The sequence below is a fragment of the Zalophus californianus genome, chromosome 3 (genome assembly GCF_009762305.2).
Source record: "Zalophus californianus isolate mZalCal1 chromosome 3, mZalCal1.pri.v2, whole genome shotgun sequence".
NCBI lineage: Eukaryota > Metazoa > Chordata > Mammalia > Carnivora > Otariidae > Zalophus > Zalophus californianus.
The window spans coordinates 150,217,067-150,242,812 of NC_045597.1; the positions used below are offsets into that span (position 1 = coordinate 150,217,067).

Sequence of the window (25,746 nt, forward strand, 5' to 3'; positions counted from 1 at the left end):
TTCATTTATTCAATCAGTTTACTTTTTTAAAAGGTGGTCATTGTCATTGGTCATCTTAAACCTAAACTGCTGTATTGAAAAATATTTTAAATCAATTAAAACTTGAGGATTGTAAGTAAAATAAATATTCTGAAGGATAAGGAGGCCAGGCACTTAAGACCATATATACAATGCTGATGCAGGATCAGCCATTATTTCAAGAGTCTCAGGATCAGCTTCAAACAGTCAAAATTCTTGTGAATGGGGTGGTCATTGATGGCGGGGGTGGTGCTCATAGTCAATGTATCTTGGCTTGCTTTACACAAAACAAACTGGCCCAATTTCGATGCCAAATTCTTGGTCTGTGCTGCCAACATCCACAGGGGCAAGATCTATGATGGGTAAGCGTGCCACGTTCTGCGTTCTATATTCAAAGATGGTCTTGCCCACATTTCCATTTCGTTTCTGGAATTAAATGATGCAACGGGTTAATGGTATAGACAAGTTATTCCAAAGATGTTAGATATAAATTTCCAAGCCAAATTTTATAATGTGAAAGCAATGATTTTTAGAGCACTACTTAAAATTAAGAGTACTGCTAACGTCAAATTAGGTCCTGGCATGGTTGGCAGGCATTTCCCTCATGTTTAAATTGAGGAAATGCCTTTTGTTCTTTTACAGCTTCAAACAAAATGGTCACTAACATAAATTATGAAAGCCTTTTTGCTCTTCACAAATGAAACTATAATTCATCAATAAATATTTTCCCTTTTATATCTATATATGCAAGTGAGGAGACATACAAATCAGTGAAAAAGGTAAGGGGTATCTCAGAACGAATATGTTTTAGAATCGAGGAATTTTGGGCCTGGAACTGAGATTAAATAAAGTGACTTGCAGAAGAACCACCAAAGAGTTTACAGAAAAGCTGGGTTAAATCCCAAGGACCCAGTCCTTTGTTAGTTATTTTGTATTAAAACTTCTACTGTGCTTCATGGACTAACACACATTTATGTTTACCCTAAAGAACAAGTATAAACAAGTGGGAGTAAGATTGCCCCCACTTCTGCCATGACAGTATTTTTATCAAAAATATATTTCTTCTTCAACCAGATCAATATAAGTCAAAAGTACTTACAGAGCAAGTATCATGAAGAACGATATATCTGAATCTAACATTTCCCTCTGCTTTGATTTCCAAGTCATTTGACCCTTTGAGAACCACAGCTTTCTTGAGGTTCTTGGCTTGATCATCCATGTATCCTACACTGTTTTTACAGATGTAAGTAATGTTCTGGGAGGCTTCTTTTGATAGAAGGCGCAAGAAGGTCATTTGAGTAATGGCTGCATTAGGTGACTGATGATCTCCATAAACAAACTACAGAAACAAAGAGTCTTTGTTATATGGGTTTCATAGTGCCCTCTGTGTGTGTGTGTCTGTTTTTATTTCAGACATCAGTTTTGAGAAATATTACTTTTATTTTTTCATATAACAACATACTTTACCTATATATAAAAATATTTTGGAACTTCTATGAATATTCACAAGTAAGGACCTCTGTCCTTACAATCCCAAACAAAAGGTAATGAAACCAATGATAATTATAACTCATCAGAGAAAATCTAAGTATTTTTGAAATCTGCTTCTCTATTTGTTTAAAAAGTCTTGGATATTGCTTTTTAGAAGTTATACTTGAGCACTGACTTAATTGTGTATCAAAAATAACTCCCTGTTTTTATTGCTACTTATAATAAGAACTGGGACTCAATTACTGGCTTAAAATCTTTTAAAACCCACTGTTACATACTTAGAGGAAATAAGAATTACAAACTTTCCATTAGCTAACAAAAACAGATAATCAAAAATACTTTCCTACAGGTTCTTTTCTACTTATCTTCTATTTCGAATTTTATTTTCAATGCTCCTATTTAAGCCTTTTATATATTATATTAATTAAGTTATATTTCAACTGGGTATATTTAACTTTTAAAATTTCCTACTCATTAAATAAGGGTAGAGTCTAGTATATCCTATACACATCCATAATGTCTCATTATGTTTGCTATGAACATGTGTTCTGAGGAAAGATCAGAAGCAGAGGTGAGAGGAAAATTGTAGTTAGGCTGCCATAAGGAGATCCAGAATGAAATATTCATATTACAATAGGAAGTGGCAAGGCTGGTTGAGAATCAAAATACAGGACCATGAAAGAAACATAAAGGAGAATGGACTTAAAAATATTAAAAGAATTCATATGCAGTTGACCCTTGAAGAACATGGGTTTGAACTGCCTGGGTCCACTTACACACCTAATTTTTCAGTATATACAGTATACAGTACTACAAATGTATTTTCTCTTCCTCATGATTTTCTTAATGCATTTTCTTTTCTCTAGCTTACTTTATTATAAGAATATAGTATGTAATACATACACCCTATAAAATATGTATTAATCATCTGTTTATGTTATGGATAAGGCTTGTAGTCAACAGTAGACTATTAGTAAACTTTGAGGGCAGTCAAAAGTTGTATGAGGATTTCTGACTGCATAGATTTTTGACTGATTTTTCTCCCTAACCCCTGTGTTGTTCAAGGATCAACTGTAACTATAAAAATGCCTTAAGTTTAAATAATACAACAAAGTTTACATAGTGATCTAATTATTAAAAATACTATTATGGTAATTATCTAATATTTTTTTGTAGCTTACCAGGTACTAAATAATATATTAAGCTTATTATAGTCACACAGAGACTGTGAGATAAATATTATCACTTTCACTTTATTTTTAAAATTTTTTTAAAAATTTATTTATTTGAGAGAGAGAGAGCATGCATGAGTGGAGGGAGGGACAGAGGGAGAGGGAGAGAGAGAGAGATCCTCAAGCAGACCCCCCCCCCCGCCCCAGCTGAGCATGGAGCCCAACACAGGGCTCGATCCAGGACCCTGAGATCATGACCTGAGCCAAAACCAAGAGTCAGAGGCTCTACCGACTGAGCCACCCAGGCGCCCCATCACTTTCACTTTAAAATGGCAAAACTGAGCCTCCAAAAGCTTAAGTGACTTCCTGAGGTCACAAAGTCAGCAAGAGATCCAGGTGCTAGTCATCAAGTTCTCCTGATGCTAAATATAATCCATGTCTTTCAACTGTGGCAAGATCCTTTTAAGTATACTCCACAGTCAGTGTCACAAGCATTAAAAGTACTAATAGTAAAAACAATTACTTTTCCACATTCCATCAGTGGGAAAATTATCATTCAAAATTTATGTTAATATAATTCATAGTAAAATTTATTTATGTAATAATAAACCTGGTCAAAAATAATAGCATAGTCCTAAATAAATAATAAAATACAATAAATAATGAAAAGCAAAGAATATAATTTTTAGAAAGTATATTAAATTACCTGAGATCCTCTATTCATATCAAGACCATACCAAACAGGCTTATGGTCAGAAGACTTGCTGGCCCACCAGGTCTTACGTGGAACGCTGGATGGGTTTGCTGAAATACATGTTTCTCCTGTGTCCATGTTGCAGTAAACTTTGATTGCATCTTCAACAGATCCCTGGTTAGGATCAATCCAGTACTCACCTATTTTCCAAAATAAAAGTACATGCTAAATAAAGAGAATTTCAAACATGATGATGAGTCTTTGAAAGAATTAACAGAGGGTTTGAAGATATGAACTCACTGATGAAGGACTCTTTTAAGAGAGAGTATCTCAGTTCAGGAAATACTCTGCAGCTAAGGAAAAAGTGTTACACATTTGAGTGCTTTCTATTGCCAGACACTGTTCTTTTTTTTTTTTTTTTTTTTTAGATTTTATTTATTTATTTGACACAGAGAGAGACAGCGAGAAAGGGAATACAAGCAGGGGGAGTGGGAGAGGGAGAAGCAGGCTTCCTGCTGAGCAGGGAGCCCGATGCGGGGCTCGATCCCAGGACCCTGGGATCATGACCTGAGCCGAAGGCAGTCGCCTAACCAACTGAGCCACCCAGGCACCGCGCCAGGCCCTGTTCTAAGGCACTTTGCCACATCATGTGCTGAAGGCTCAAAACAGACATGGGAAGGAAATATCACTATACCCATCTTACAGATTAGAAAACTATACCAAAAAGAGATAATCCACAATAATTACATGGCTTTGCCAAAATGGATGTGTTCTCATTAAACTTAGAAAGCCAATATTTTAAAGGAAAATATAATTGGAATCTAATAAAATAGCATATTGTCAAGATTATGAATAAAGTAAGTAAATGAGTTGAACTATAATTAGAATGCTATAACTTATCTCTGGAACTACATGAAATGGGATCAGTAATAGAGTATGCCCTCTTTTATAATACTTATCATCTCATCCTATAATTTTTCACGTCATTGACTGTCCCCACCACTAAAGCATAAATTCTATGACAGGTTTGCCATTTTACTTCTTGTGTCTGTCACTTAAGTAGAGACTCAGTAAAATATTTAGGGATGCAGTTGAGAACACAATCAGAAACAATGGACCTTGCTCAAATGGGGAGGTATCTACTCACCGCTCTGCTTTGCAGAATGGCAAAGCTTTAGGTCATCACACGTCCGGGCTGGATGCTTTTTAGAGCCATCAGGACTGCGCATGGTTTCAATCTGACTACTGAGTGACTTCAGGGTAGCATGAACCCCGGGGTCAGTTTTGTTTTTGTCATCCGGAGCCGCCTGATCTTCGGTAAACTCTGGAAGTGGATCCGGCATGCTCTCATCGTAGTGACCCATGATATCTCCAAGAGCAGCTGTAAGGTGGCCTGGGGGACCGGGGGGACCAGGTGGACCAGGCTCACCAGGAGGACCCTAATTTTTAAAACAACCAGAAATGCAGCGAATATATATTTTTTGTTTTTGTGTTTCAACTGGACACAAAGGCACTGATGAGACTTGTATGTGGGGAGTTACAGTGCGATACCCCAGTTTGATGGTACCAACAGATCTGTGACCTCATGACTTTTTTTCTTAAGATTGATTTATTTATTTATTAGAGATAGAGCGTGAACACAGGTGAGTATGAGCCAGGGAGAGGGGCCTCTAGAGGGAGAGGGAGAAGCAGACTCCCCACTGAGCGGTGAGCCCTAATGGGGCTTGACCTTGGACCCTGAGATCATGACCTGAGCCAAAGTCAGAAGCTTAACCCACTGAGCCACCCAGGCACCCCTGACCTCTGACTTTTTTAAAACTAGATGCCTCTGGTCTGCTCGTGTAACTTTCCAAGCATGAGAAATGATGCATAACTTTTATCAGGCAACATATCTGCAAGCCAGCATCTGAGACCAATAAAAATCAAAGCATAAAATATTTGCTCCTATGTTTATCTTGCAGATGCAATATATTTTATGTTAAGAATGTGTAGATATGTACATTCATTTCCAAACTGGGGCAAGGCAAACTAAAATATGTCAAAAGGACTTAAGGACAGAAGCTGGAGGAGGAGATGCAGAGGAGTTGTGGGTGCTAGTTCTTTAAGACCTCACATCTATGTCAAGGAAATACCCGCAAGAAACACCCTGAATTTTCCCCTACTTCCAAATACAGAGGAAAGTACAGGAAGTCTTTTTATGTGCATTAATTAATGTATAGATCAAACTTCTCTGTACTAAACAAAATTGAATAAAGTTCTCTTTAGCCTTTTTATTAACAAAAATAAACAGCTTTCTTACATTTCTTGCCATACAAGAACTATTGGAGTAATAGGGACATAAGCACAGAAAGTGCTTAGCAGTGGATCCTCGCTATCAGTTGCTTCCCAGGGAAGAGCTCAGCAACTTGAGGGGATCGGGGCACAGCCTGCAGGGGTGTGTAGTCCACCTGTCAGGTGGGGAGCACAATGCTGGCTGTCAGAGGGCTGGAGCTCTATACTAACCTCACTGTGTTAGGTGGCTCTGAACAAGTTGCTTCACACTGCCAACCTGGCCTCACCCTCAACAGACTGGTAAATCCGTTGGGTTTTTTCCCTTTAAGGTCATAGCGTGATTCTACGCATTCCTTTATGCTAATCGGGTGGAAGAGATTTTTTTTTTCTACTAAGGACCACCGAACCACAGAATAAAGTCAATCAAGAGCCACATAAGTCAGAGGTATTCCAATTCTGCAGCTGTTTTCCATTCCCAGAGAAATAGATAGGAAACATTCCTCTTGACCATGGGAAAAACAAGGCTGTTCCATCCATATAATAAATAATAAATATTTGGTTTAGTGGTAATATCAGTAAAGGGAAGAGACAGAATAAAAGGGGAAAGATAAATAAGACCAAAGAGGAAGCAACAGCACAGAGGGATGCGTAAACTCACATACATACACGCACACGTGTGCATGGCAAAAATAGGAGCATGTTTCCCAAATTCCTGATGTTTCCCAAGTTGATACTATTGGAATTTTTTATAAGAAGTTCTAATTTAAATCCTTTCTGAATGGCATTTTCCATAGAGCAAAACTTTAATTTCATGCTTTTCCCTTTCCAGAATTTTCCTGAATGACTATACTTATCAATCTCACGTTTAGTATATTGCCATTTAAAGCAAAGTGACATTTTTGTAACTTTAATTATAAATACAATCATAACCTGCTATTTTCTCTCATCGGTGTCACATGAAGTCAAGGCTTCCATAGCTTGGACTCTAATTTAATATGCTCTGAATAATTTGTAAAATACTTGAAATAGTTACTCATATGGACAAGTAAGTTCTTGCGTGACTTCTAGGTTTGTTTCCAGAGTCCTTTCGATCTCTTGTCCACCATGCTGCACAGATGTTCCTTGGGTAGAGTCCAAGCTTTGGCAACCAACAGCATTTCTTGCATGCAAACCCCTGTGATTACCTCAGGTCCTGCTTCTCCAACACTGCCCCGCACACCAGGAGGCCCGATAGGCCCAAGTGGTCCAGGGTTTCCTTCTTTACCTGAGGGACCGACTGGACCTGGAGGACCCTGCCAGAAACAAGGTCTGTATTTTAGATTCTATGAAGAGAACTTTTTACAATGACTGTCTAATCCAAGAACTGTTTTCCTTACAGAGCTATCACAGTGGTTTCTCATTCATTGTCCTGCTGACTAATCAATGGAGTTCTGGCTCCTTAATGTTCACTGTTTGATCACACTTGGATTCTCCAACATCCATACATGGTAAAAGACCAGCATCAGTCAAAAACTTTACTGGACTGATCATCCACTTTTATGGGAAGAAGGCTGTTTCATCAAATCTCATGTATTATAAAGTTAATTAGAAATTTAATTAATTAGGACTAAGAAAATGGCAGAGGTATGAGTGATTAATATAAGTTAAATTTATGTGCTTATTCCCCAGGATTTCATCACGTCCTAGTTATATTAATACTACTCTTCTCAATGTTATGTATGATTTATTTACACTGTATTTAGACATAGCAGAAATTCTTCCCACGATTGTCCTAAGTAATTATGTGTGTCAATTGTCTTGACATTAATGACCTATTGGAGGCAGCACTGATACCAATGCAGCATTTTGAAAAGCTTCAAATATTGGTTTCATTTTATGATTTGCTTCTGAATTAGCCTTACGCAAACTACTTCTGAAAAAGTATCTCAATTACTTAAAGGAAAAAAATAAAAAACATATCCAGCTTCAAAATTTGTTTCTACCTCATAGTAAGTCCTATTATATCTCCTTAAAGAGTTCAGTGAAATTTCAATGAACACAAACTAACAAAATCAAGTAACAGATCAGTATATACATAGTAGGTAAAAGGTTTTAATGTGGGCCCCTGAAGCAATGTTTCAGAATATTTCTACTTAAAGGTAATTGCTGAATGGTTTGTCTCATACATTTGCTCTCAGCTTCAGAAAACCTGGGCCAACTCCAGCTTCAATGCTATAAAAATGATACTCAAGCCCTAGCACTATGTTACCAAAAGCATTGTGGTTATTTACATCTGCAACTTAGTAGCTTTGTTACTTACTCTTGGGCCAAATGGTCCAGGAATTCCAGCACTGCCTTGTTCACCATTTGGACCCTAAGTAGGAAAAAAGTAAAAACTGTTGCCAAAATATTTACACCTACATTTTGCCATTCTCAGCTTTTAAAAATGATTAAAAATGTGCGGTCATTGACTTTAGCAGGATAAACTAATTTCCTGAAGTCATCAATCTCTACGACGTCTACATGAGTTGACTAATACTAAACTGTAGAGTAATGGTACATACGTCCTTTTGCTTTATTTCTTCCTACAAAATTACAGCTGATATATGGCAAATTACAATGGGTAACTGGGTAATTAAATATTCAAGATATGCTTTCAAATTAAAAATAATATATAAAAAGTCCAACCATTTTATTTACAAATAAATATTCCTGTCAAGATACCTGTGTATTTTCACATGGAAGGCAAATAATACTTAAAGGAATAACTTACAGGAGGTCCAGGAAGACCTTGAAGACCAGTGAAGCCCCTGTGACCCTTTTGACCTCGGTCACCTCTGTCACCGTGATCACCTTTGTCACCTCGAGGTCCTTGGGGTCCCTAAAAATTGGGTCAGGACATGGTATTGCTCGGTGAGACTATAATTTACTGCAATGTTAATTTTTACAGTTGTATTTACTACACTTTTGAATCCTGTACAGCAGCCCCCCCTCATCCATGGGGGATGTGTTCCGTAACCCACAGTGGATGACCGAACACTACATACACTATGACTTTTCCTCTACATACATACCTATGATAAAGTTAAATTTATAAATTAGGTATAAATTAAGAGATTAACAGTAATGAATAACAAAATAGAACAATTACAACAATATACTATGATAAAAGTTATGTGAATGTGCTCTCTCTCTCTCAAAATATCTTATTGTATTATATTCACCGTTCTTCTTCTTGTGATGATGTGAGATGATAAAATGCCTACATGATGAGATGAAGTGAGGTGAATGACATAGGCATTGTGACGTAGTGTTAGGCTACTACTGACCTTCTGATGATATGTCAGAAGGAGGATCATTAGCTTCCTGACTGCAGTTAACCACGGGTAACGGAAACCCCACAGAGTGAAATGACAGATAAGGGGGGGGGGGGGAACTACTGTATGAACTAACATAGTTACTTATCTAAATAGAATTAGACCTAGAAGTTTTTGTCTATTTTCCCCAAGGAATGAAGGTGATCACTAAAAACATAAGATATATAATAATGCTTTCCAAAAGATTCAGTTTTTTAAATGCCTACCCTGCATTCATACTAAAATGATGTATTAAGTTTGATCTAACCAATATGAAACATTTTCCAAAGATTGTATTTCACATATTATGCTGATATCATTATGTAAAAATACTGCCACCATACATAGATTCTTTTAAACTAAAACATGAGTTCTTATTTACTTATGTTACCTCTAAGAAAGGAGTGTTTATTAAATTTGCACATGTAGATAAGCTAACTGGATATGACAGCTGGGAGTATATTAAAGAAGTTGGCCATATTTGAAAGTTGCTAAGAGAGTAGACCTTAAAAGTTCTCATCACAAGAAAATAAAATTTGCAAATATGTGAGATGATGGGTGCCAATTAAACTTACTGTGAACTTGTGATAATCATTTCACAATATATACATACATCAAATCATTGCACTATGCACTGTAATAATGTTATATGCCAATTATATCTCAAGCTTGGGGGGGAAATAAAAAATTGGCAAACCCTTGTTTAAGCAAATGGAAGAGGAATATCATCATTAAGCCACTCTCCTCTAAAGAGATGCTTGTTATCCTTATATGTGCAGTATCTGTACCCAAATCCATCAATCCTGATCCTGAGAAACTAAAGAGAAAAGCAATAATTAAGCATCTTCTTGTAGGATAGAAGCTATGCCTAGAGAAGAGGTAGAAATTATCAGATTAATCTGATCAGTCTTGGGCTGCCTTTTTATTTGTTTTTTTTGTTTGTTTGTTTTGTTTTGTTTTGTTTTTTAAAGTCTTAGAAAATAGGAGCAACTTCAGGAATCCAGTGGTTCACAGTAAACAGACAAGAGGCCTACATAGGGTCAACTACTATAGGGACAGCTTCTGTTGTATTTAGTTTTCCTAAAAGATAATTCAAACTCTATCAATCTGACTTTGGAGAATGGAAAATATCATCAAATAGACTGGCTCTCAGATTAATTATTTTCTTATTAGTTTCTTGCTTTTTTGTTTGGTTCTCTCTCTTTTTTTTATTTGGACATCCTAATTGTCAAACAGTACGGGAATCTTTTTATAATAAAAATAAGAGTAGATCTTAGTTACTTTTACATATTTTATATAGTAATGCAAATTTTTAAAAAAATTTTTATTGTTATGTTAATCACCATACATTACATCATTAGTTTTTGATGTAGTGTTCCATGATTAGTAATGCAAATTTAAATACTAAAATCAGCCTGAATGTTTTCACAGCAGAGAGGTTCTTTTGTTTTGGGGTGTCCTAAAACTTCATAATTGAAAATAAACTAAACCAGAAAGCACCTATTTAAATTACTAACTAAAGTTCACTTAATCATGAAAAATAAACCACCTCGTTTTTGTAACTAGTTAGAAAATCATTCACTTGACATGCCATAGAACTATGAAATCTTCTCCAGTGAGGCTCAAATCAAAGCTGAGAATTATGATTTAATAATAGCCATGAATTTAAGGCTATAATTTTTCTTCATAATATAGCTATTAATTTATATAATGAGTGTGAAAGGAACATGGCCTATTAGGCTGCCATCAGGGATGATTCATTCACAGTAAAACATCTATATGATAATCATTAACCTGGAAGTAATTGCAAATAGCAAAAAGATCAGAACATGAGCAGGGTAGTCTAACTGAAAATAAAAAATATTTGACTAGCACTTTTCAAGTTTACAAAGAGATTTCAAACCCATTTTCCTATGTGATTTCTAGAAAATCTCTGAAAAGGGCACTAAGATTACTATTATTTTGAGAGAAACCTATGACTCTAAAGGTCTTTATTGATTATTGAAAGAATTCACAGTGAAATTCAGAGGACATATGTTAAAATTATAAAAACAAATACAAACTTCTGGATATTAAGTTAATATTTTTGTCCACAGTTTGAGGAACTTGCCAATCTTCATTTATGAATCTTAGATTGTGCTTCTTTGAGAGTATATATATTTTATGTGAGAAGATTTTTATTTTTAAAGAAAAACAGAGAACTTACAAGTAAGCCACGTTTTCCAGTTCGACCAGGTGGTCCTATAGGACCCCGAGAACCCTAGAAGAAATTTTCACAAAAATTAGTGTGTAAAAAATATGCATATACTATATAGATACAGGATTCAAAAATATATAAGTTGGATACTTACATATGTTTATGTATATCTATGTGCACATTCTTGTGTCTAATTGATTAAAATCAAGCTAATGTCCTTAGGCATGGGATGTGCTCACTACAACCTCAATGACACTTCTTTAGTCAATTTCATTAACTGACTTCACTGACTGAAGATCCTGAGTGCATCGCACTGACATTATTTGCTTAAATCTACCATGATGCGTACTTACTACCTTTCCCATCAATCGCAACATCTTTAGATGATGAAATTCAAAGCATCGGGATTTTTGAATATCCATTAGAAACCCAATGTTTTCCATTAACATTAAAGCAGTTTAAGTCATAAGTGGCTGTTTATCATTCTTTGTTTAGAGTCCTTAATCAAGTGTGCTTATATGATGCTGTGCGGGCATGCATGTGGCTCACAACATGGCACACCGATGTTTGTAACTGTCAGGATGAGACGGACTCTCCTTACCGCATCTCCTCTCCGTCCTGCGTCTCCTGGGGCACCCACTGGGCCGGGAGTTCCAGGGGCACCCTGAGAGCCTGGCAGACCTGCAGGTCCAGGGTCTCCACGATCACCCTGATGAGGATAACCATGGCATTATTCTTTTCATATTTATCCTAAACCAATGGCATTCTATATACTCACACTATTCATGGTAAGAAAATATATACCTTTTTTAAACCTGATTTTTATTATTCAACTTATATTTTACTTAAATATTTTACTTATATTTACTTATAAATCAAACTGAAAAGAATAAGAATATTTCCCCCAATTTCAGATGTCCTCCCTCCCCTCACTTTTACCCTATGGCTCCCACAGTCAAGATTACTGGAGTATAACAGTGTCACCTCCAGAATTTAGCATGTTTCTTACACCAAGCAGTCTTCAAGTGTATCCTTTCACTTGGGATAAACACTTTCCAGAGTGTGAAAACTGGGAAAATTTTAAGGAAACCACTGTCTTGATTTTCAACTCCATATGTGTTCTCTCAGAGAACTGATCTGAAGTATCCTTCCCTACTACCTCTTTAATAATCACCCCTCTCCCATTTTATGAAAGGAAAAGCATTCTTATCTACCTGCAAACTTATTATGGTGTAGTGCCCCCAAGGAGTGAACACCTTTGGCCACCAAACTAAGGACTTTTCCAGAATGCACAGTTCACTTGAGAATAAAGCAATGAGGTATTTGGAAAGAAAGAGGCTGCTCCTTATTTTATCCAGGTGACCCAACTATGACAAGGCTCCAAATCTTATTGTCTCCTTAGGAAGTCAGAGGTAAGATTATTGTCATATGAACAGGTATTATCATAATTATTTGACTTGAAAAATAGAGTCAGACCTATTCTGCTGCAGAAGTTCTTATTTGACTGATCAGTTTGGCAACCAGGATAAACCTTGGCAATTAGGCTAGAGAATGGGCATGTAATACACTGGATAAGCTAAATGGGCAAATACAAGATTTTGAAAAAATATATATTGAAAGCACATTTAGAATTTACCTCAACGATTACCTCCTTTCCAACTATGTAAACCTATGACTAAAATAAAATGTGATGGCAACTTAAATTGTGCATAGGTGTTCTTAGATTTTCAAAATTATACCAGGGAATACATCTGCAAAATCTTTGAAGACTACTGCATTGTACAATGTATACTGACCAAGGGAAAAATCCACATGCCAAGAGAATTTGCATTCCCTGGCTTTATGATAGATGGGGGGAGGGCTTATTCCAAGATTCCTCAAAACTCTTTCTTTCTCTTCTTTTGAGCGCCTACTAGATACTCTAAACATGCTATTTAATGCACAAATGTCCAGTGGAATAAGTAGTAATCCTATTTAAAGTATTTAAAAACTGAGGTTTAGAATATTTGTTCAAGGCTGCACTGCTGGTTACTTAAGGGAATCAAGATTCCAGTCAAAGTCTGTCTGACTTTAGAGCCCATTCTGCTACATGATGACCTTTCAGAGTGAAAAGAGTCATTGTGTCATAATAGACATTAGACTGGGGGACTGATTTTTTGCCTTCTGTGGACTGATATGAGACAACTGTGTGACTAACCCAAAGGGACTGGGACTTCAGAAAAAGTTGGGGATATTTTCACAGATCAGCATAAGTCATGAGATTTAGAACACATCGTAGGATATACAATATGTAGAAAGCCACATGGTTTATTTTCTCATGGGGCATTCCCTTGAGGAGAGGAGTAGAGAAATTTAGATATCACCCAGCTCTATTTCTGCTTCCATACTTTTGTGAATGAGTTTGAAATTTAGGCTACTTCATCTGTATCCTCATCAAAAGCCTTCATGTTGCACCAGATATGAAAGCAATGTGCTTTCCTACAATTAATAAGAAATGCCATCTCACTTTGCTGTGTACTCAAATCTCATTTCATTGACAAGATCTATCTAAATTATGACACTACAAAAAAGGTAGCTACTATCAGGAAAATCGGGGCTGCCCCAGAGCTCTGAAAGAAAGGGTAAATTTTACTCGTTAGTATTACAAAGATTTCAAATTTACATTACTGCTGATTTTCTAATCAGTGAAACTGCCCTTACACGTTCTCCAACAGCACCGTCCCGTCCTGGAGTACCATCATTACCAGCTGGACCCTATAAAGAATCATGTTTGAAAAATGAGTTAACTGAGTAATGAAAAAAATCTCATTCCAATTGCCAGAAGAATTACAGCATGTTTTCCACCTCTCTTCCATAAAGTATAAATTAGCACTTATGGAAATTTTAGTAGAAGAAAGTCTTCTGCCATGTTTTCTATTACTTGGAATTGCTTGTAAAATTATTAACACGTTCTTACGTTTTTTTGGTGCCAATTTTAATACAGTTTTATAGAAGACACTGCATTTTCCACTTACAATCCAGTGCTTAGAAAGTGCAATGTTACTTCCTTGCCCTGTGCACATAGTCCATATTCAAGCATTAAGAATGCCCAGTTATTTACTATGGCAGCTCAACTTTAGAACTATCATGGAATTTGCTATAAATTTGGGTCCTTCAGTGCTTTGGTGGAACAATACTAAATCTATGCTCAGGTTGGCTTAATCAACCTCTTCAATGGTGGGCCCAGACGAGGCAGCACCAGATGGAGGAGCCCCACCACCAGGGAAGCCCACCCCAGGCACTCCCAGAATGTGTCCTGCATTTAATCTAAATTCTTCATTTCTATTTTTTATTTTAAAACAGGGGGAAAAAATCCTCAAATCCTTTGAAATACATAGGCAATAATTTTATTCTTCGAATTTTATGTTTTGTTTGTATCACCAGTGAGTGGTTTTCCTCCCTTTCATATCTTAAGCTTATCGAAACAAAATCCTTGACGTTTAAAAATAAAGCAACTGGGTTTAGATATGAAATAACTTTTTACAATGTACATTCTTCTCTTCCTGCATTACTTTGATTTTTTTCAGAACTATGTTTTTATCATTTGATGAAAAATTGCCCTGAAAGGTATTGATTATTTCAAGAAAATGTGACACTGTCTGGTGATTTACCCATGAAAGCACTGAACGGAGGAGACACCAATGTATAACTTCTCAAATCACTTTTCAAAAATTGATTTCCTCTCAAATGAGACTCAGGGAACACGACATGCATAATGTTACTTCATAGTGATATTTAAGTAGAATGATCTCTCCTTACGTTTCTCTTTTCACAAGCTGTAATTGTCATATTAATCCTATTACCACAAAACTTGGCAATTTTGAGAAATATACCATTATAGAATGAAATAACAAGGAAGAAGATGGATGAACGTGTGCTTTCACCTTCAAAACAATTTGGCAACAACCTAAATCAACTAAAATCCTTGGCTCCAGACTAGATGAAGTCAGTGCTTATTACCTTCTCTTTCTGTCCTCACGTAGACAACTCTCTGGGGAAGTAAAGTACATCAAATAACATCACTGAGAAACTTCCAGTCAAATGCACCATCGATTTCTAAACTTCTAAATTTCTAAATTTCTAAATTGATTTCTAAAAAAAAAAAAAAAAAAAAAAAAGCTGTTCCCATGACACCCAGATGACAAGAGGAGAGTTATTTTGACTCACTTCGGGTCCAGGCTCCCCTACAGGGCCATTTGAGCCCGGGGGTCCCACGGGGCCAGGTGGACCTTTATCCCCTGGTGCACCAGTAGGTCCTACTTTTCCTGGTGTGCCCTGAAATAAGCATATAAATATGTCAACCACTTCTGAAGAAATGTAAGAAAGCCAGTTTAGATAAAGTCTACGTTTATTCAAATGGCACCTCAGTCCCTCCTTCTATAATATTAATTATCCATTATCCCACAATACTCACTTTATTTCTGTATCCTGGCACTTGGGTTTCACTATCTTATTGGGAGATTGTACTTCTGGGTGCTGGGCTCACTTCTGGTAACAGTAAAATCTTCCCTAACTCCGAGTTTGCTGGTTTCAGATCTCTACCCACATTCCCCCAGTTCCAAGGTCCCAGCAGTACATCTCTCTGTCTACATTCCATATAAAAACATCACCCCCCCCCAACAAGCATGTAAACTTTTAGTGGTAAAATTTAATCTCTTCAAAGCTAAGAGTAAGTCAAACTTTTATCCACACTCTAGGGAATGTGAGGTTCTTAGCACCCTCCAGGGAACAGGAGATTACTTTCAGAATCTATCTTTATCGCTCACCCCGCTTTCACCTCCAATATTACTTTGGCTCAACTACTTCTTCCCTTTGATGATTTATGAAAGCTTGCCCTCTGAACTGTGAAATATGGATGTTTTGGTTAGGCATGTTTATTTAAAAAGAGGCTACCTACTCACCAGAGGAGATTATCCCCTTTCTCTAGCTCCATGGGTATTTTTAATCTTTGAGGAAAGATTTTGAATCACCCAAAATCCATATCCTTATTTGTCTACTTCTCTGGTCCCCGGGTTAAATAAATATATTTTTCAAAGACTTTGCAAGGTGCTTAAGTAAAGAATTTGACATTCAAAGTCAAAGGTTTTTACGATACTCAGAATTTGTGTCTAAAAAAGACTTTAAATCTACTAAGAAATAAGAGATAAATTCTCTCTTCGCAAATTATATTGCACATAATCAGATGAAATGTTGACCGACATGGCCACTCACCGCTGGGCCCGGCAGGCCGGGCATGCCTCGCTCTCCACGCTGTCCTGGCATGCCCACAATTCCTCTCTGTCCAGTGGTTCCAGCTGGGCCCGGGGGACCGTCAGGACCCTAATTTTGAAGACAAACTATAATTAGAAATCCTCCAGGATAAAACCATATGCAAGGACCAGATCACAGCTTTATAGGTTTTTCAGACCAAAAAAACAATTCTGTTTCATAAAAGCATACTACATAGGAGTAGTCATAATTTATACTCCACACAGAGCCTCTAACATTGTTTAAAGGTGAAAGCAGCTCATTGATTTCCAAGAAACTTGAAGAGTAATGTGAATACTGAAGGAATGAAAGAGGTAACTATTCAGGCAACTATTTTTCCTCTTTTTAAAAAGACAAAGAAACTTTTTAAATAAAGAAAAGAAATAGTAACCTAACACATTAGTGTTTCGAGACATTTAGATATCAAATAAAATAACGTATTTTAAAAAACTGTCTTTATACAGCACAGATGTTCTCTTTAGTTTTTGAACACCACGCCCATTACTGTTATGTTTTACACTTCTACAAATACTTTTTTTTTTCTAGAGCAGAGAAGTGTAAATTTAAAACATATAGGGCCTAAGGATTTATGAAAGCACCCAGGTTAATGTATATAGTTTCTTTTCAGCAGTGAATATTATGGATATCTATCAGTAAATATCTCTAATAGAGGTGGCCGCAAACCAAGATGCCAAACTTACAGGTTGCCCATCTTCTCCTGGGTCTCCTTTATCTCCTGGGCCACCAGGGGGGCCAGCTGGTCCTCGATCTCCCACTCGCCCATGAGAGCCAGGGTCCCCACGAAGACCTGGCGGTCCCTCCTTCCCAGGTTCCCCTAAGGGCCCCGCAGGTCCTGGAGCTCCCTAGTAAAGACAGAAAGAAACCCAGGATGGCAGAGTGGAAGCCACATTAGAAGACGTGATGCAGTGGCCTCTCAGGTCCATTTTTCCTGTTAGATAATCAGTCATTGAGTGGATTTAAACAAAATTAAACAAAACACAGCTGCAGATTCATTTCCCAGGAGGAAATCTAAATTATTTGCAGACAATTACCTTTGACTCAATATCAAAAGTGTGTTGAAATTAACTTGAATTTTTAAACTTCTTAAGCCTCTGCTCCATCAGTGAATATATAACATTTTATTCTGTCTGACCTGATCTTATCATGAAAGAATAACATTTATTAAACAAAGTTTCAGAGATGCTTCCTAACTGAAGGAAATGGTTATTAGCACACAATACCATTAGAATTTAGTACCGAAATGGAATAATAGTCAAACACTGGGGCTAAAAAGGACTTGTAAATAAGTTCCTCCAGGAAACACTGGATGATTAAAGGTGAATTTACTTTGACAGGATACCAGTGTGTATGAATTACTAGGATAATGGTTGTTAACATGGGTTAACAAGTCATTAAGAGATTAAATAAAAGAATAAATAGTAACTCAAATATATATGTGTATCTATATAATGTGTATATATGTGTGTTTGTGTGTATTTTCATGTGTTTGTATGGGTGATTACTCCACTACCAATGATTTGAGTTACTGAATTGACTTACAGGAGGGCCTGGAGGTCCAACTCTGCCAGCAGAACCAGGAAACCCTGTAGCACCCTAGAAATACAATATCATATAAACAATTTCAAAATAACTATTAATTACATATACTTTCTGGGATCTATTTTTTTTTCACAGGGATGCTTAGGCTTTAGATTCCCTTCCTTGTTATAAACAATAGATTTTTTTTTCTTGTATGCTATGTTTTTGGGAATGGATCTGCATTAATCAGTAGGAAGGATGCTATTTTTCTCTTTCTACTTTCCATTTATCTTGAACACATACAAGTATGTTCAAGGCTCATGCTAGGATCACATTAATCTTTCGCATCACAGAGTCCTGTAGAGTGGTTCCCCATTATTCCTCACCTCTTCCATAGGTAATATATTCTTTATGTTATATGGGAGGCAGCTGGGTCTCCAAGATCATAAAACTAATTGCAACCCAGATCTCCAATTAAGTGCCCTTTCCACGACAGTTTACTTATACAAGTAAAAACCTGTTGTTACAGCTTCAGATTAACTTTAAAATGGCCATGAAGTGCTAGGTGTCTATGACTAGCTGTATGTAATTCCCAAAGTTTCAAAGCAACTTACGGGTGGACCCTGAGTTCCTCGGCCACCTTTGAGTCCAGGAACACCATTAGGACCCTACATAGAAAGACATGAACAAAAGGTCACTATAAGGAAAGCAACATGGGCTAAACACAAAGTCTCACCATTGGGCATGTGACTCAGGTTATTGGTGTTTGCTTTGCTTTCCACTTACATGAGGGCCTGGGGATCCTGCTAGACCTTGTGGCCCAGGAGAGCCTGCATCTCCCTTCTGTCCTGGCTCTCCGGGTTCCCCTTTTACTCCAGGCTGCCCATCGGGACCCTACATCAATTGTTTAAATAAACAATCAATTATAACACTTATAGACAAGCTATTCGACAGTAATTATTACCAACATATCATTTAACCATATATTGTTAAATGGTGCTTTGTGTTCAGTATTAGAGCACAGGAGAAGAAAATGCCCTAATGAGGTCTTTGAAGGCAGTCTGAGAACATAAGTTATCCTACCACATTTTTATTATACCAAATAAGTATAGAATTTGAAATAGTGTGAACCCATCCATTTTAGTGCCAGTTGTGGAAGAATGTATGAAAGAATGTATTGAAAATGAGAATATTGCCTAGAAAACTATAAACTTTCCAGCATCTTTAATATACCTTCAACACACAGGACAATGATAATTAATTAAATTTATTGCTATCACAAGAAGAGTGTTCATTGTAAATTAGAGATATTTGAAAATTATACCTGAGGTCCAGCAAAACCAACAGCCCCAGTGGGGCCATTTTCGCCGCGAGAACCCTAGGATAAAACAAAGATTACTGTAGCTTTCACACTTTATTCTAAATGGGAACAGTATTTAAAAATACAATTATGTAAACCTACAGTGTTTTGAAATGTAGAGATAGATGATTAGATGTATTTCTTGAGGAAGACTTTTAAGGGTGATATAGAGATAAGGGCCATAGAACAAAATTTCCAAGGTCTGAAGTCTCTAAAAAGTTTCTTAATTATTTAGTAAATGAGTTGCTTACCAAGATTTAATAGGTTGCATACAAATAACAAGACTGGTAAGTGTTTGAGTTTAATGAGTGAAATAAACTCTGAAAACTAAGAAGTTATAAATAGCCTGAACCAACAGGCATGGTTTTATATAAATATCAGGACAAAATGATGAATTGTTTTCCTGCTCATTGCCACTCTAAAAAAAAAAAAAAAAACAATCAAAATACTGTCACTTACAGGATTGCCACGGGAGCCGGGAGGGCCAACTAAACCTCGAGGGCCAGGTTCACCCTAGAAAGCAGACGTTAGATGGTTATTGTCCAAAGCAGGAGCAAAACATAACGCACCTGGAGGGCACTGAGTGCTATGTGTAGGGCAGGTGGTGGGGAGAACTCTGAGATGATCTTGCCCAACTACCACATGTTATGAAAGAGAAAACAGCATGAGAAAGAGCGATCATCCAGACTTCCTGACTTGGAGCCCACATAACATCAGTTTACCTTTTCTCCAGTGGGACCTGCAGGACCCGGCGGACCCAAGGGACCTGGAAGACCCTGTCAATGAACAGAACATAGACATACTGAAGAAGAGAAGGAATGAAGTCCTCCATGATTAAACAAATAAGGTACCATTTTGTTATAGCTTAGCTGCTTTTGCAAAACATTGTCTATAATAAATGATATAATTTGTATATTCTTAAGATTTTTCTATTTACTCTAAGAATTTCCTGGGTGTTCTCCACAAAATGTTCTAAACTCTTTCATCCATCTCAACTCATCCCTACATGATACTGTCTTCAAACATTAGTTCCAAATTAATGCTACTCTTCTACAATGTTTCTATGTTTCCTGGCCTATTTAATTTTGAAATTCGAGTGTAGAGTGAAAAAAGCTTTTCTTCTTTTGTATAGAATATTATATTCTTAAATTAGATGAATGAAGTACCACTCTATTTTTTTTTTAAGTGAAACTGTGATAGAGCATTGAGTTTTCTACATTCTCTTAAGATTACGAGGAGTGTGACTACCCAACTACACTGAGGTTGGGGTTCCTTATGCTCAGAGCTTAGGGAGCTATCACATGGGGGTTCAAACTGGGTCTTCTTGACATGTGGTCACAATCTTTAAACTGGACTATAGTGGAGTCTTTTCTGGAACAAATTTTCTATCTGATATTTGTGCATGGCCTCTTCATATGCAGCCCAACTATTCTTTTGTTACTTAACTTTTGTATGTATTATGGTAGGAATTTAAGGAACAAAAAGGACTTCTGAAATTTATATTCTTATAAGAACATGAGAAAACTGTGACCATATATTCTCTAGATCTATAATAGAACAATATTCTTCCAATAATTTACCTAATATATTTCCTTAAAGAATCAGATTAAACATAAAGATCACTTCATTAAATTCACCCCCCTTTTTTTTCTTACAGAGAAAACATGTTATTCATTTTTTTTCCCTTTACTATGGGATTACAGCAAGTGGTCTGCTCTGCTTCCTCCTTAAAGCAATGTACTGTCTTTACTGAAAATAAAGCAGTCATTGCTCGAGTCCTGTTTCTATTACACTGCATTTTAAAGTTAGTTCATAGGAACAACAGATACGTATTTCAGATTTCACCTTAAAATAAACTGTCGATGCAACACTCCCTCAAATAGCACTGCACTACTTTACTACTCGCTACAGACCATCTATGACAGAAGATACAAACAACCTGCCAGATTTGCTTAGACCTTTCTTGAAATACAAAATCAAATATTAGAGCTAACTACAAGGCAAGAAACATCTCATGTTCATAATTTGCTAAGTTAAGCATGTCAATCTTAAGTAGATTTTCAGAAAAAAGAAAAAAGGGATAATTACCACTCAGACTAAAACTTTTCTTTATTTTACTTTATTGTCTTTATCAAAAATTAATATAATCAGTGCATTAACAGTGGCTCAATGTGCCAAATCAATATGTTAACGACGGTTCGATGTGAGCTCTTTTTTATGGTACAAGTGCTCTTACCACGGCACAGAATGACAACTACCAGCAAACCATGTCACACTGAAACAGAAATTATTCCTCAAATATCGGGAATTATTCCAGGAAATGCTGAACGTCGGAGCAGCTGTATCTATCTGCTCTTACATGAGAGAATAATTTCATTAACATCTAAAAAATTATATCCAGTCTGTCCTTAGAACTGCAAATGTATTCTATGCTCGAGAATGAAAAGCTTGTTAAAGGTCAGCTTCTGCCATGACATTAAACAATGCGTTGGGGTCGACCATCCTTCTTTACATTTCACTTCTTCATCCTCTTTACTGATGAAAGCATTAATGACGATTCATCGTGCAGTAATTTTCTCACCCCTAACGTCCAGCCAACTCAAGCCTCAACTTGGCTACTCTGCAAAACTCTACATGCCTGCCCTGGAATGAGGTCTAGAAGAGCTCATCAGACTAACACTCGAACAAAAATAAACATTGCATATGAAATAAAAAAAGAAGATGGAGAAAGATAAAGAGGGCCCTACTGCTTAAAGCACTGTTCTCATATGCGTGGTAAAATGTGTTCTATTTCATTCCCTCAACAATAACCACATTTTGGCTTGCTCTAATTCAAAGTAAGCAAAATGAATATCCGTGATTGATCAACATCAAAGCTCCAAATTCATCATCTTCCAAACCCTGACCATGTGTGAACACAACGAACTTTATTTTGGAAAGTTCCAGCAAATTCACATAAGAATGATGATGTTGATTCCCAGCTTAGCCGGGAAAAGAAATGGTCTCACTTACTCTCGCTCCATCGTTTCCAGCTGTGCCTTCAGCACCCTTCTCTCCCATGCCACCCTGGGGAGACACACAAAACGCCATTCATTCACTTAATTATATTTTGCTCCCACTTTGTGGAAGCTTTGGGAGGCCAGGGGCTGATCTCTCTTCTTCAGAGTTATATCCCCTTGAGCCTAGAGCAGTGCCTGGCATTGTGTATTTTTCTCAATAAATACAGATATTGAACAAAAGAAAGAGAAAGGGAGAGAGAGAGGGAAGATTGACTTGTGACTTAGGATGGTAGATGTAAAAGCCTGGCCAAGAAATAATTTTCAGGAGGAATTGAGAAAGCCTAAATGAATGAACTAAAACAAAACAAAACAACAGACTTACTCTGTCACCCTTAGGGCCCGGAGTTCCTGCAATTCCTCTCTCTCCTGGCATACCTTGAAGTCCTGGTGGGCCTGTATCTCCAGGGGTCCCCGATGGCCCTGGACTGCCCTAAAATGAACCAACAATAAGTGACCTCACCAATACAGTATTAAGATGGAGCCACATGAAATTTCTCTGCTGGTAAGTCAAAAAGAGTGGAATATCAGCGATTTCAAATGGTTCAGCTTAGTGCTTATATTTTTCATTTGTGAAAATTGCCTCTGAGGTCATTTTTTGAAATAAAAACGACTTGGCCTTTCTGTTTGTTGATTTATGTTTTCAACTTTTTTCTTTGGGGAAATTGAGCATCAATTCAAATAAAAATAATAGTTGCCTTCCTTTTTCTTTGACAACATCATGGGGATCCTGATAAAGAAAGAAGACATTACTTTTTTTTTTAATTTTTTATTGTTATGTTAATCACCATACATTACATCATTAGTTCTTGATGTACTGTTCCATGATTCATTGTTTGTGCATAACACCCAGTGCTCCACGCAGAACGTGCCCTTCTTAATCCCCATCACCAGGCTAACCCATCCCCCCACTCCCCTCCCCTCTAGAACCCTCAGTTTGTTTTTCAGAGTCCATCGTCTCTCATGGTTCGTCTCCCCCTCCGACAAGAAGACATTACTTTTAGCCAGTATTTCACTCTCGCTAATGAGAGTTAGTGATATTAAGCTTGATATTAAGCTTGCTTATAGGCTAAGTCAGTGATATTAAGCTTGCTTATAGGCTAAGTCAGTGATTAAATTGAAGCAGATACTATGTAATCACTCTGGACCTTAAAAATGATAAGGGACCTAAAGTTATATGATCATGAAAAATTCTACTTTGTTTATACCGAAATTGACCACCCTGTCTTCTACCACTCTTAAACGGCACCCAAAGGAAATGGTACTGATCTTTGCCTTATGATGTATTTTACTTTCCGATTTCAAAAATGACATACTTTCTTATGGTTAGTAAGCAGAACCTGAGACAAAAAAAATGGAGCGTATAATTAGGAATATCTCTTAATAAATTATATGGTTTTCTATTTACTGCCTCTCCTTATTAATGGAATTATCCAATTGTCTATTTTTTGCCTCTGCTTATTAATGGAAGTCACTAGTAAAAGTTGTATAAATAAATATTAGGAATGGGTTTCTATATGAGAATGTATCATTATGTGCACTAAACCCTAAATCCCATCACAGAAAAGTGACTTCTTTTCAGCTGACTCTTAAGTGCCAAGGAGAAAGCCTAGTAGATGCTCACTGAACCCTTGTTGAAGAAGAAAGTTATATAATCGAATTATCTTGCAACAACAAGAGAACTACGTTTTAGTTCCATCATGTGTTTATTGGGCTATAACTCTTGGAACATCCTGAAGCACCCAGCTCACCGCCATACTCACTTTTGGACCGTCAGGGCCGTGGCCCCCAGCCATTCCCTTCTCCCCAGGGAGTCCGGTTATTCCTGGTTCTCCTCTCTCACCTGGATTTCCGCGTTCTCCCTAGTGCAACATTGGGATGTCAAGCAAGCTTAGCGACTGTTCGGAAAGTGGGTTAAAATGTTTCTGGAAATCTGCAAAACTGCTTCTACTGGATAAAAACTGAGAAATTAGCCACTAATGAGGCTCAATTTTCTAATTTAGTGATAAGAAATGAACTTGAAATAAGAATATACTAGTTTCGCAGCACAGGATTTTCTCACAAGATTTATTTTCATCAAGGGAAATAATTTTAATTCTTAAAGCTCAGTTTATGATAAAAGTTTTTGTGTTTTTTTTTTTTAAACTGAAGGCAGTGGAAACAAAGTTAATGATGAAGGAGAAAGTACTCACTCTAGGTCCTAATGGGCCAACTGCTCCAGGATCTCCAGGAACTCCCTATAAAATATAATTTTAAAAATTTTAAGAAACGCTTTGAGCTCATTTTTAGGTATTTATTAGAAATCTTTCCATACCACACACCTAATTTCTTTTAATGTACTAGTAGAAGTTTGAATAAGCCCATAATACTGAAGAAAGAAAAATATGTATGCTTTTATAAATGAGGGGATATCCCATACATGGATGGAGGAAATTATTTTTTCAGAAAAAAAAATGTTTATTAAAGCCGAATCCTTGATTTTGGGCAATGAAAACATGCAAATGAAAACATCCGAAGTATTATCTCAGAGTGCGCTGGTTTTTTTAAAGACAACAAAATATCTAGTAATTTTATTTCTTAATGTGAGAACATTTTAATAAAGGAAACTGTAATAAAAAGCCATAAAGAGCTGATCTCATTCAATTTAGTAAATATTTCTTTTTTTTTTGACCATATACTATGGACAGTGCAGTCTACCAGGAATTGTGGGTTCTAACTAGTGCAGTCATGGCTATGTTACAAGTTTCAGTTTATTCTTAACTAAAAGAAAGTTTGCCAAAAAGTTCAAAATCTCTCTCTTTGATTAAAAATAATAACTAATGACAAAGAAAGCTGTTGTGTAGAAAGTCATGGTCATCAAAGACTGGGATGAAAACTAATTTAGACTTTAGGTTGGTCCTGAATGTCAAGTTTTAAGAATGATTTAATCAAATTATTTATCTCTCATTTTCCTTTTTATTTATGCTAATGGGTCATATGTGGTTTAAAAGAAAACCTAAATATAAATATATCCGAGAGTTCTTTCAATAATATTTTATCTCGTAAGAAAACATCGTGGTAGCTTTATCAGCATCATGTGGTGTTTTGTAGTGATATGTAAGTAATGGTACATCTTGCGATTTCTAAATATGATGTGGCTTGCAATTTTGTGGCAGATAGTGCACTATTCACAGTGTCTTGATTTGCACTATAACACCCTGCAATATTCTGAATAGAGTATATTTTTGACAAAGTAACATATGTCTGATAGTTTGGATGGTAACAGATAACAATGAAACCTAAAACCACTACCGTCTATGTTTACAAAATCACAAATGTTAATCTCAA

At 36.6% G+C, this 25,746-nt stretch overlaps 1 protein-coding gene across 2 annotated transcripts in view; it reads right to left on the bottom strand.

Annotated features, from left to right (window-relative positions):
- The window catches only part of COL5A2 (collagen type V alpha 2 chain), a 373,443-nt gene continuing 347,697 nt past the window's right edge, over positions 1-25,746 (bottom strand). The window contains exons 32-54 of one of the 2 annotated variants that reach the window (XM_027590566.2): positions 24,612-24,656; positions 24,183-24,281; positions 22,745-22,852; positions 22,376-22,429; positions 20,086-20,139; positions 19,823-19,876; positions 19,328-19,381; positions 18,790-18,897; positions 18,618-18,671; positions 18,025-18,078; positions 17,166-17,327; positions 16,429-16,536; positions 15,385-15,492; positions 13,879-13,932; positions 11,780-11,887; positions 11,188-11,241; positions 8,399-8,506; positions 7,946-7,999; positions 6,831-6,938; positions 4,523-4,814; positions 3,388-3,575; positions 1,118-1,357; positions 1-444 (exon numbers count right to left, since the gene is read on the bottom strand). In XM_027590566.2, the coding sequence (XP_027446367.1) occupies positions 298-444; positions 1,118-1,357; positions 3,388-3,575; positions 4,523-4,814; positions 6,831-6,938; positions 7,946-7,999; positions 8,399-8,506; positions 11,188-11,241; positions 11,780-11,887; positions 13,879-13,932; positions 15,385-15,492; positions 16,429-16,536; positions 17,166-17,327; positions 18,025-18,078; positions 18,618-18,671; positions 18,790-18,897; positions 19,328-19,381; positions 19,823-19,876; positions 20,086-20,139; positions 22,376-22,429; positions 22,745-22,852; positions 24,183-24,281; positions 24,612-24,656 (2,415 nt within the window). In that variant the 3' untranslated portion in view covers positions 1-297. The remainder of the gene's footprint in view (positions 445-1,117; positions 1,358-3,387; positions 3,576-4,522; positions 4,815-6,830; positions 6,939-7,945; positions 8,000-8,398; positions 8,507-11,187; positions 11,242-11,779; positions 11,888-13,878; positions 13,933-15,384; positions 15,493-16,428; positions 16,537-17,165; positions 17,328-18,024; positions 18,079-18,617; positions 18,672-18,789; positions 18,898-19,327; positions 19,382-19,822; positions 19,877-20,085; positions 20,140-22,375; positions 22,430-22,744; positions 22,853-24,182; positions 24,282-24,611; positions 24,657-25,746) is intronic. The other variant, XM_027590567.1, reaches the window with a different exon arrangement.